The sequence below is a fragment of the Lepidochelys olivacea genome (genome assembly GCF_965140295.1).
Source record: "Lepidochelys olivacea isolate rLepOli2 genome assembly, chromosome: 10".
Lineage (NCBI taxonomy): Eukaryota > Metazoa > Chordata > Testudines > Cheloniidae > Lepidochelys > Lepidochelys olivacea.
Window position 1 is genome coordinate 35,989,234 of NC_140420.1, and position 12,520 is coordinate 36,001,753.

The window sequence follows — 12,520 nt, forward strand, 5'->3', positions numbered from 1 at the left end:
CTCCTGCTCCAGTGACATAAGTGAGGATATAAGTCCTCTTGTTTCAGGTCATAAGTCAACTTCTGATTGAAGGAGTTAGGGAGAAACATTACCCTACAAGCAGGTTATTATACAACTATCCATGTTAAGGTTTCTGCTCCTTTCTCTGGGCCATGTACTGCTGGCTGCTGTCAGAGACAGGATACTGGACTAGATGAACCTCTGGTTGGAGCTATTTCTGCAATTTGCATGGATCTTAGTGCAGAGTTATGAGAGATGATTCCAACACTCGCAAAATGCCCTTGTGTTGGAAGCTCCACTACAAGGTCATTTGAAGAGCTTGTGTTTATCAGAAATGTGCCAAGTCCCTCTTTCACCTATGTTTTGAAATGCCGCTTGGCTAATAGCACCAGTGTCAGCTTCTTAATCTGAGATGCAGAGGCAGTTTTCAGCTTGCTCTTGAATTTGGTGTTTTGGAACTTTACTGGATCTCCTCAGCAATGGCTTTCATTAAGCTCTGTTTTTTTTTTCTGTGCCTTTACCCACTGTCTCTAAGTTTTATTTTTGTATTTATTGGCAGGTATTACGTTCTTCCAGGATTGCTGTCATGGTTCTTAAAGTCTTCTTCCCCTCTTGCTGTGCCACAGCAGAAAGTGGCCTTTTGATTGGCCGTTGGATCCCGGAACAGAACTCTGCTGTTGTCCTTGCTGTGGTCCACTTCCCTTTTATTCCTGGCCAGGTGAAGCAGTATCTTTCTGAGGTCCAGCGGGTGACTCAGGTCAATATGTGTGTGCTGGGCTCATGGAGTAACAGCAAACAGGAGAAGGAAGAGGTCCTGGTCAAGTTCCTGGAAGATCTCAGCACAATCTTTTCCCATGAGCCCTGGATACAGCTCAACAAAGAGAGAGACAGCAGGGTTTGGAGCTGCTGTATCTTTCAGAAATACCCCAGCAGCCCCAAGGAAGATGAATTCATCTTAGTATATTATGACCAGCGCAAAGTAATGCTTTCACAGTTGCATCCCACAGACAACCTGACCACGTCTGCTGACCATAAGGGAAATGATGCCTCAAAACTAGGTGCTGTGTTTGACACAGTTGCAAAGAGCAAGGTACTATTCATGACAGACAGATACGATGATGGGCCCATCAAGCTGACTCACTGGCAGTCAGAAGGAGTGGAAGCCAGTATTATCGTGGAGCTGATGAAGCAGGCTTCTGTGCCTGTGTGTATGCTGCTGACATTCCTGCTTTCACTTGTCTCCAGTGTCTATAAAAGCAGGTATGTGATGCAAGATGGGGCAGCTTGTGTGCTACATTGAAACGTAGTCCAACCCAAGACTATCAGTATGCACAGGTTTCCGGCTCAACCCCAGCAAGCAATGTGCATTGTGTTAAAATATTTCCGCCTAGGTGGGAGTGAGACAGTCTGAGTGGCCATCAGGGATCTGTTAGCCAACTCAGAGTCAATTTCCCCACAATGAGTAAAGACCATACTGTACCTTTCTCACAATAGCAATTCCAACCCTGAGGAGCTGCTACTGATAGTAGCCCTACCCTATTTAAGTGGGAGGGCAGGGACTTGCTGTCTGTGATAGTCTCCCTAACACCCGTGGGCCAGCCCAGTACAAGTTAATGTTGAATGGATGATTAGCCTGTGTTGGGTTCCAGAGCATAGCAGCTGGTGGGGAAGCCCCTGACTGAAATCTTCCGTTGGAGCCATATTTACATGGAGCTTGAGGGTAGTGGGGGTGGGATTTGAGTCTGGTACTGATGCAAGGTATAATCTTGTCGTATAGATAGTAACAGTTCCCTCAAACTCCAGGAGGTTTCTGGGGGAACTATGAGGTTTTGCAAGCTGAACTTCTTCCCATTTTCACTGGGGGCAAACCCTCTGCCTCAGCTTCGTGAGTTGAACCATGGGTTCTTCCAGCCACTGCTTGAATGACAGGATGATGCAAAGAGAGCAAACCGTTCGGTATTTCACCCCAGTAGTTCTGTAGCCAGGATGCCCTAATCTCTGTTTGCAGTGAAGTGCCTCTGTAGCTGAGGAACACTGAAATGTTGGCAAACTGGGCATCTAATTCCAACTTTTGACATCAAATGGCACTGCTACAGCCCTGGGACTGGATAGCAGGAGGTTAATAGGAGCAAACTGGATCAAATACATCTTTGCTGGAACTCTGTTAACTTTACTTACCTCGTGTACTGAAATGGAGTTTCACCAGAATGAATATGATGCCTCCAGTGTAACATCCTGCAAGTGCTGGCACCAAAGGGGAAATCTGAACAGACCTGAAGGAAAAAAGCTCTTGCATATAAAGCTTAGTACCACAGCTGGGAAAGCCATCTAGTGAGATTGTGTCGTGTTGCCAAAAAGGGGATTGGTGTTCAGTGTTCAAGCTGGAAGAGGACAGTTTGATTAATCAGATCTGGATAACCGTTACTAAAGCATTCATGGACAAATCTTTTCAAGTATAGCCTCAAGCTATGGGGAATGGAATCTTTTAACAGGTTTCCAATTGTGTAATACTGTCATGAAAAATCACGGTGAACCACTTCATACAGAATGGCTTTTTGGATTTTTCTGCTTCATGTGTAAAGCTGAAACTTATATTTTTTTCTAATTATCTGTTAAAGTCATTTTAGGGTCAAACTCAGACTTGAAATAAGTAGATGGAACTCCATTGGTTCCAGTGGAATTTCACTATTGTAGTGGGTCTGAATTCGGCCTTTGATTATATTCATGGTATCATTATCTAGTTGGGTAGAGCACTCAACTGCGAATCATGTGTTCCAAGTTATTTTTCCAGCTCTCCAGTGATTCACTATGTGGCCCTGGAAAAATCACTTTGTCTCTCTCTGCCTGAGTTTCATTATCTGTAAAATGGGCAGAACACCTACCTAGCATAGGTATTTGAAGGTATTAGGCTGGAACTTAAGAGATTTGGGTTCAGTTCTTGATTCTGCCACAAACTTCCTGTATGACCTTTACATATCACTACTCTTTGAGAAATTCTGCGCATGCTCTGCAAACTCTTCCTCCCACCCCAGTCCCCCCATGCTTTCTGCATCCATTGCTCCTCAGCTGCAGGGGGAGGGATCTCTGTACAGGGAACTGCTCCCCCATACACCCAGACCCTCCCACCGAGCCTCATCCCCCAACCTGCACTCAGAACCTCCCTTGTGAGCCCCACTCCCCTAGCACATGGACTACCCTGACAAGCCATCCGGATCCTCACCATTACCAAGCTCCAAACAGTTGCACTTGAATCCCCACCCCACTTAGTCCCACTCCCCCAGCATCTGGACCCTACCACTGAGCCCCCCCACACCCAGAACCCCCTGCTGTGCTCTATCCCCCCCACACACCCAGACACCCCTTCTGCTGAGCCCCAACTACCTTCACCTGGACCCCCCCCTGCAGAGTCCCATTACTGTTGCACCCAGAAAGCCCCAACAAGCCCCTGTGCATCCAGATCCCCCATGCACCCGGATTCCCACTGAGCCACCTGCACCCAGATTGCCCCACACAGAACCCTTTCAACCCACACCTGGATCCCCCCACGTTAAGCCCCTCCACACTTGGATCCTGCCTTGCTGAGCCTGCCTGCCCACACCTGGTGCACTTGGCACAGAGGGGCAGGGCTCTGGGGTGTTTCTGGGGCAGGCCCGGTCCTTGCACAGTGTCAAGGTTGGGTGCAGCCTCACCGCTGAGTCCGTGACCCCAGGGAAAGCTGCACAGTGATCTCCCACCTCTGTGCAGCCAGTGGCCTGTGTTCCCCAGTGCTATGCTGGAGCCTCCACATTTATTTGACAAATAAAATTTGCAGAATTTTAAAATATTGTGCGCAGAATGCCCTCAGGAGTAATATCACTTAATCTCACTAGGCATCTCGTTTAAGCCTCCTTTGTGTCAGCCTACTTGGTGCAAGGGTCATAGGGCAGTTGTAAGACTTCCCCCCTCTCTCCCGCACCTCCCATGGAATACTTCCAGTCCTGGGCGGGGGGCATCTATACCTGGCATAGAACTGGCTCCACCAGGTCTGTGCTGCCTCCAGTCACTGGGGGCGTTCCAGGGTTTGGAGCAGGGGCAGGCCAGAGGAGGGAGGACCTGCAGCCTGGTGATTCTGCATCTCTACAAAGCCTCCTAAGAACCACTGAAGTCTGCCCCTCCAGCCCTTGCAGAGAGGAAAGTGGTGGTTGTGGTTCAGATTTTGAACCATTTGACTTCAGAGAAACTGTATATGGCAATGAGTTTTGACAGTCACTACTGTCCCTGGGGTAATTCCTTTTGGTAATGCCTGTGGTGATAGAATTGTATTTGGTGAAGACATATGCGGTGTCCTCTCTCCCTGAGCTGCTGCAAGTGTCCTTCACTGAGTGCTTGGGGAGCTTCAGTCTGCACTTTACATATTAAATGCTAGTTCCTTCCAGGCTGTTAAAATCAAACCATGAGGTGATGAGTCTTATTGCAGGTGTTGGTTTTGATCTATAAAGGTCAAATGATTTGGGTCCTGGCTACCTTAGATACTTCAGCTAAGGGTACCTTAGGTACAGTCTTGTACCATAGTAGATGAGATCATCTGGGGTGCTTGAGCTAGCAGTTCTCTGGTTTAATGAGAGGGGGCTTCTGGCAGGGTGATTTCAGTTGAAGGGACCTCAGTTCTGGAACTCACTACTTCGCCTTGTGCTGACAGAGACCAAGTTTGCTGCTTTTGGGGGCATGCTGCAAGGCTTATCTGTCTTCCCAAGCTTTTGTGCAGTGAGTGGGTTGGAAGGGGTTGTTAGTCCTGACAGGCTGGAGGATTTGATTACTGAAATCCACCCAAACCGAGAGTTTTTTGTATGTTTCTTTTAGAATCTATACCTGCACATGCAGATAGGATGGCACATATACAAATCTCATGAATAAATGAGATTTCCCTGGCAAAAACATAGGCTGCATACAGTGATTGAGACTTACAAAATGCCCACACATTCTGTAGCAGGTACATTGATCTGAAACATAGGCTTCTCTTCAGCACCACTCTGTGCCTAGTGGTGGTAATTGCAGCTTAATTTTTAGGGTTTGTATGCAGAACTTCCATTAACACTGAAAGGTCTCCAGTGCATTGTTAGGAGCATTAGAATAATTTAATATTGTGGCAGTAAACTCCACATGTTCCTCTTTTTAAAAATAAGCTGCTTAATGGCTTCCTGTTGATAGTATCTAACCCTCAGAGTCCTCACCCAGTAGGGAGCCTTTGTTCCTGGAATTGTAGCACAGAGCAACAAGGCAGCCAAGAGGTTCTAGTTAATGGAGCTTTCACATTTGTGTGCAGTCCAGATTCAAATATGTTGCTTTTCATCTAGAATCTGTGGTATCCATCCACAGTCTTGGAACAAATTATCTGAACTGGAAAATCAGGAGTGTCTGTGCAAAGTACGTTAAATTACTTGCATTTGGAAACACCCCCGATATCCACTCTCGTTGCTCAGAACTTTTCCATTTAAACAGTGTAACGATATAAAAGCCAGTCATTCTGCTCCATATTAGAATTTTTTGTTACATTTATAAGAAACCAGTCTGCATCCTGTAAGGCTGAAAATGTAAGGAGCATTTGTGGTAACTTGTCTTACATTGCAGGGGTAATATAAAATCCTGGAATTATTTTTGGTTTTCTTGCTTGGATATTATTACAAATGGAAATTTCCATAGCTGATCCTACAATCGCTTTATTGGTCTCTTTCTCTGTGTGTCTGGAGTAGATATATTTTCAAGATTACTGCTTTTTCTTTCTCATTTCTTTTGGCTAGGAGTGAGGCATGGAGGTTGGTTTTGATGAAGTTTAGTCCTAAGAAAAGAGAGAGAACCAGGCATAGTACAGACAGGCATTGCACACCCTTCCTCAAAACAACATTTTAAGCATCCTCTGTTATTCCAGTGCTGAGCTTCCCTTGAACAGTGTCTGCAGACTGTAGTGGTTTTGTGATTTGGACAAACATCCATATATGGTAATATTCTTACCACCTCTCTTTGCTTCTGCATTGGGTCCAGGATTAGATGTGACATTGATCTCTCACAAAGTTCAGTTGTGACATGATCTCATAACAAAGGTCCATGGAGATGTCAAAGACATTGATGTCAATATCAACTATCAAAGACATTGGAGAACCAATCTAGTTTCAAAATGGCTTGTTTCTCACATTTCTTACCAGTGTTCAAAGTAAGGGGTAGGGCAAGGAAGATTTCCAACCCCCAAATCAGTTACCTCCTGGGAGGAGCTTGCAGAAGTTGCCTGGAACAGTGGGTTCTTCAATTTTGGCCTTCTGTGTACAACCTCATTGGGAAGGGGAAGAAGATTTCTCCCTTTGTCCTGCATTTGTAGCAGGATTCTTTGCCCCAGCAAATGTTCTGCAGGCCATAATTTGTGAACCATTGGGTTAGAACATGATCAGAAAAGAAAACTCATCTCCACTTGTGCCTCATTGCATCTATGAAGCCAGGTCTGCCAGATCAGTGGCCAGTGTAATAACCTTCTGTGCTTCCCCTCCTCCCCCTATTCTTTCCTCTGTCACTTTGGATGTTACACACTGACAGGCCAGTTAAACAGCAGTGCATTAATTTGACTTTGAGGTGGATGGCTGTACTGAAGAGCAGAATTATTCAGAGGCCCTGAATTGAGGAGAATGATTCAGAGTACACTGCATGGGATTCAAAGCCAGTGCATCTAACATCTGAATTGGCGGGAGGGGGCAGGAAGCCCTTCAGGGCTCTGGGTTTTAAACTGATAAACCCGCTGTGAAGTGCAACTGAAGAGGCCCAGAGGTGCACCCTCACTGAATCCTGCAGTTCTCAGCCAGCTGCCCAGTTACTGTTTGTGGGTTGGATTACTCTACTCGTGGTTGGATAGCTAGAATGATGTATGAATTGCAGCACAAGGTCCAGTTGGTATGTTGTACTGTCCACTTTTAAACACATGCTCCTGCTGCTAGATCCCAGGCTAAATTCAGCCAACTGTAGTTTGGAGAAAGCAGATGCAAGCCCCATGGAAATCCAGATCCAGCAGTTATGTAAATTCAAGAACGAAGTAGGGTAACTTGCGCTGATTTGGCATTCAGCGGGGTTGCAGACTGAGTTAAGCTTACATGAACATACCAAGGAATTGGAAGGGGTGAGTGAGGTCCTTGAAAAGGAACTAATAGGTGGGCATAGAGAAAGAAGCTCACTTACCCTTAATGTAATGTATGCTGCAGCCTCCCCAGTACTTCCATGGCCAAACTAAGCTCCAGTGGAAATGGGTGAAACTCCTATTGACTTCAGTAAAGAACTGACCCCCACTTGATAATTTTTCCTGCTTAACCATGCTGCAGTCAGACATTTTAATAGACAATCATGATAACTAAGGCTGGGATTTTCAAAGACACCCAATTTTCAGTGAAATTCAATATGGGTTGGGTGTGAATAATTCCAGCCTAAAAATGTAGTTAATGTAAAAAGGCCATACTGTACCGTTGCTCACTATGCAAACCTCCCGTTAGTGGGAGATCTGCTGAGGATTGAGGGTAGCGTGCATACACCCTGACCCACAAGCCATAATTTAAAAATGGAATTCAGCCCTCTCTGGAGAATGAATTTGACACAAGGGACGCTGGTAGATTGGCATCTTTGTAAGGGCAGAGTTAAGGTAATCTCAGTGTCTTGTTTTGGAAGGGCATTGCTTATTTTTCTAATGGTTGAAGGTTTTAAAAATTAGAGATTTAAAAAAAATTATTTTGCACCCAAACCAGTTATGTGTTTGCACAACCTTAAATTCACCTGAAGTAAGTGTTTGGTGTGGGAATTTGTAGAAGCGTCATACCACCTGTTTCGCTGGCAAAAGTATCAGAGAGGATTCCCCTTGTGTTTCTACAGAGTGCTGAAGCTTTGGCCTTTGTCTTTCATCTGGAGTAAACTCTCAACTTGTGAACAGTTGGGGCACCGACTGGAGCACCTCCAGATCATCAGCAGCAACAGGAAGGCTCAGAACCAGACACAACTAATGAGGTATGGTGTATGTGTGTGTGTTTTCTGACAACCCACTGAGTCCTTGACCCCTATCACCAGCTGGAACCTTCATCATCCGTGTACCAACCAATTTCTTCTCTAGCTTTAAGGAAATCCAGCCTCCTCTGGCTCTGGTACTATCATATAGCTGATACTGAGGTTGCCACCCACTTGTTTTCCTGCACTGAATGGTTGGCTTGTTTTTTATTGTAGAGGCAGCTTGTATTGTAGCAGTAATATGATTTTACAGGAATATGTGGGCGTGGCTTTACTTTTTTGTGGAGTTGCAGTGTGAGAGAGATTTTTACTATCCCATCAGTCTCTTCCTCATATAATCTCTTCCCCCTCCCCCCACCAACACATACTTGTGCCTCCAGAATATCTCTGCTATGCTAAGGAACATTAAGTTTCCATCCAGAAACGTAGTGTCACTGAAGCTAGCGTGGGAAACAGGACAGGGACGCACTGGCAGAGCTGCACAGGGCAAACTTGCTCTGCGGTTCTGTAGAGCATAGGTTCTCAACCTTTTTCTTTCTGAGCCCCTCCCCACCCCGCCCAACATGCTATAAAAACTCCACGGCCCACCTGTGGTTTTCTGCATACAAAAGCCAGGGCCAGCGTTAGGGGGTAGCAAACTGGGCAATTGCCTGGGGCCCCATGCCACAGGGGCCCCTGCAAAGCTACATTGCTCAGGATTTAGCTTCAGCCTCAGGTGGCAGGGCTCAGGGCCCTGGGCTTCAGCCCCATGCAGTGAGGCTTCGGCTTTCTACCCACGGCCCCAGTAAGTCTAATGCTGGCCCTGCTTGGAGGCCCCCCTGAAACCTGCTCATGGCCCCCCTGGGGGCCCCGGACCCATGATTGAGAACCACTGCTGTAGAGCCTTTGCTTTCACAGGCATTGAATTAATCAGATGGGATATAAAATCAAGGTTCCATGGCACTTGCCACAAAAGTAAGAGTATCAATCCCCACCCCCTTTTCCCAGTACTCTGGAAAATCCATCCTCTGGTAACTGAAGACAAGGAGTAGCAATAAACATCGAAGTAACAGGAAAACCAGGCAAACACAAAACCCCACAGTGAGTAGAAGAGGGAGAGGCAAAGATCAGAGATGGATATAGACTCCTTAAGGCCATCACTGTGCAAATCTTACTCTATGTGGTGCTCAGATACTGTAGTCATTGGCTCCAAGGGAATACTTAAAATACATGAATAGATTTTAAGGCCAAAATAATACTGTGATTATTTAGCCTGATTTTGTGCGTAAATCAAGCCATAGAATTTCATCCAGAAACACTTGCAGTGCGGGGGGAGTTATTCTACCCTATTGTGTAAGTAAACATTTATTTAGCCCAATGACTAGTGGTTGAACTGAGGCATACCTTTTAGAAAGGCCTCTGATCTCTAATTAAATACTCCAAGTGATGGTGAATTTATCATAGCTGAATCCCAACTTAAGCGCTTACCTAACATTCCTCTTGGAATTTCAATCCAACTACTCAGTCACCCTGTGAAAACCTGTTGTGTAGTGTTCTGGCTTAGCATGGATGCTGTATTTGACCCCAGAGACAGCAGTATATTAGTGATAGGAAAGCAGCCCCTATTCTGTGTATACCAGGGTTGGCCAAACTCACTGACCGTCCAAGCTGCATACAACTTCAGAAGTTTGAGAGCTGGGGCACACGAGCCAGGGCTCAGGGCTTCAGCCCCATTCCTGCTGAAGCCCAAAGCCCTGGCAGATGTATCCCAGAGGGCTGAAGCCATGAGACCCTCCTCCCTGCTGGACAGGTGCTCCTATCCGACCACCCCACTGCAAAACAGAGGTCCCGAGCTTTCCTTCCCCTCCCCATTCTGGTAGGCGGAGAGGGCTTGCATTTTAATGGTAAAAGAGGCTCGCGAGCCACAGTTTGGCCAGTCCTGGTGTATATCTTCAGTAAAGAGTCTTGATGACCTTCAGAAATGAAAAGCGCTGTGTAAATGAAACTGGTGATGATTGTTATCCAAACATGAAACAGCCTTCTTCCTGTGCTCTAATTTTGTTCTTCTGTCTCCTGAATGTAGGAAAGCAAACATCTTTGTTTCTCTCCTCATTGACATGGCTCTGGGAATACTGCTAATGTCCTGGCTGTACAGAGAGAATCGGATTGGTCAGCTTGCCGACACACTCATCCCAGTGGCTGATGTAAGTCTGCCTGGAATCGTTTGTACTTCATCTCTAGTGTAGAAAGTGAACAGCAGTTCATACTTGTGGTAATTGTAGAGCAGCAGGCCTGTGCGTGAGGATTTCATGCAGAGAAGAGAAGCATTGACAGAAGTCACAAAAAAATTAGGTCTCCTCAAAAGCGATTAAATCTTCAAACCAAACCTGTTGAGACTAATCAAATGTAACATTGCTCTCCTCTGAGTATCCAATGAATACAAATTAGATATTTTCTGGAGGGCACTTCCTGCTCACAAGGTAACAATTACATCATGAGCACAATAAATAACTTGAAGGCTGGAGAATGGAGTGCTTATCCGCCCAGGACACTTTTATTATGGAGTTAACAGGAAGTGCCCTCAGGCTGTGTTCTAATGGGGTATCTGGGAGGGGGGAAAAGTTAACCCAGTTAGGTCTCAGAAATCATTAAACTGGGGGGAAAAAACTCGAGAAGTTGAGGCAGCTATGTTTGGTGAGAGAATGTTGGTGGTGAGTTCTGAGGGCAGTAGCTAGTCAGGGTAGGTAACACTGAAATTCTCTCTCAAGTGTGCTAATGATAGATTGGGGAATTCACCTTCTCCTGTGCCATTCTCCAACCTCAGGCCCTAAATGGCCAGTATAAATTACCTAAGAACAAGCATGACCCATAGCATCCTGTTTTTCTGGCACTAGGAACTTCTCTAAAAGGCTAATTAGTGCATGGGAGGCTAGTGCACAGCTTGCCATGCACTAACTAGCCATGTAGACGAGCCCCTAATTTCTTATATTTTGAATGTGTAACTTGAATATACGTGCAACCTTTGCTCCAATTTAACCTTTTTTTTGGGGGGGGGGTGTCTTTTTTTGGCTTGGGAACATATTGTGTTTGTGTGTAAATTATTATCTAAGTAGAACTTACCTTTAATAGGTAAAAGACCATTTTGTCATTCAGTGGAGCTGAAAAAAAATTCAAAATGTATGCATCCTGCTCTTGAGTTGCAGCGTTTGTGTCATGATGTTTGTGTCAATGATGTGCTGGTGTTCCATCATTTTGTGACTCAGCATTGTCGCATATTGATGAATACTGTGATAAGGCTGCACAACATCATCCCTTCTCTGTCCCTTCCCTTTGATTTCTGGGAAAGAGGGACAGATCTTTCCTTTTGTCTTACAATGCCTCTGCTGCAGGAGTCCTCGCTTTACTGTCTCCAGTTTCTGGATGGGAAGGGACTCCAGTCCAACTTATGAGGAATTCCATCAGCAACTTATTTTCTCTTCTTCATCCACTTATTGGGAGGAACTCACAGCTTCCCTGCTGTTGGTTTCTTTTCTCAGTGCTCCTCACACTAATAACACATTGGGCAAAACTAGTAGCACTCTTGTGATCATCTTTCTGTATGCGATGCAGACACAACAAGCAAAGTGTCTACCATGCACTTACCACACAAGAGCTTAAAGTGGCTCATTACTATTGTCTAGTCGAACTTTCAAGGGTGGACCCAGTTTCAGCTGCTCAATGTTGCTGGGAAGGGGGGAAGAGAGGGTGATGGTTGGAATATAAGTCTCCCCTTCTAATATTTGATCTAATGGTAGGATTAATGTGAGGCGTAAACTCGGAACCTTTTTATACATTGTTATTCTGAAGTCTGTTCCCATGTGGAGATCTTTCAGCTGGAAGATCACCTGCCCTCTAGTGCTCTCTGCAGTCTGCTTTCTTAGTAAGTGTGAGACAACAATGACTTTAGCTCAGTTCCCATGTGTACAGGTGGACTCAAGAAGTGTTCCATCTGCCCAGTGTTAATGGCAGATGGACACTCTCATGCTCAAAGTGCATTGGATCACACTACCTGTCCTGGATAGGAATGCTGTAGGAGTTTCTCATTTTCTTCTCTTCAATCATGCAGATAAATCATTCACTCCCACTTGGATATTGCAATATCCATTACTTACCTAAGTAGCCTACGATGTCTCAGAAATACAGAGAGGTGTGCACTCAAGAGCTTACTTCCCTGGAGATTTGAACTACTCCCTTGCTGTACGTTCTTCTCAGTTTGCCCCTCCCTGTTTGTCTAAGGTATTGCTTTACTTCTATGTACATGATTATCGGTGAGATTTCATGCCAATTACAATTTCTCCTTGCTTCAGGAACCTGGTTTCTTCACTGTGGGCTCCATGGGCACATAAAGCCTCTAAAGTCACTGGGAGCTCTTTCATAGACTTCAGAGGGCACAGATCAGGTGTCAAGTGCACATAAGAGGTGGGCCTGAGCCATTCAGAAATATCACCGTGATAACTTCAGCACATGTGGTGCAAGACAGCACCATTTTGTTTTCCAG

The 12,520-nt window shown here is 45.5% G+C and overlaps 1 protein-coding gene across 3 annotated transcripts in view; it reads left to right on the forward strand.

The window, feature by feature from the left end:
* The window catches only part of PIGQ (phosphatidylinositol glycan anchor biosynthesis class Q), a 44,587-nt gene that overhangs the window by 7,314 nt on the left and 24,753 nt on the right, over positions 1-12,520 (forward strand). For all 3 annotated transcript variants that reach the window (XM_084641147.1, XM_084641146.1, XM_084641145.1), the window contains 3 exons: positions 560-1,260; positions 7,876-8,007; positions 10,067-10,187. In XM_084641147.1, the coding sequence (XP_084497273.1) occupies positions 587-1,260; positions 7,876-8,007; positions 10,067-10,187 (927 nt within the window). In that variant the 5' untranslated portion in view covers positions 560-586. The remainder of the gene's footprint in view (positions 1-559; positions 1,261-7,875; positions 8,008-10,066; positions 10,188-12,520) is intronic.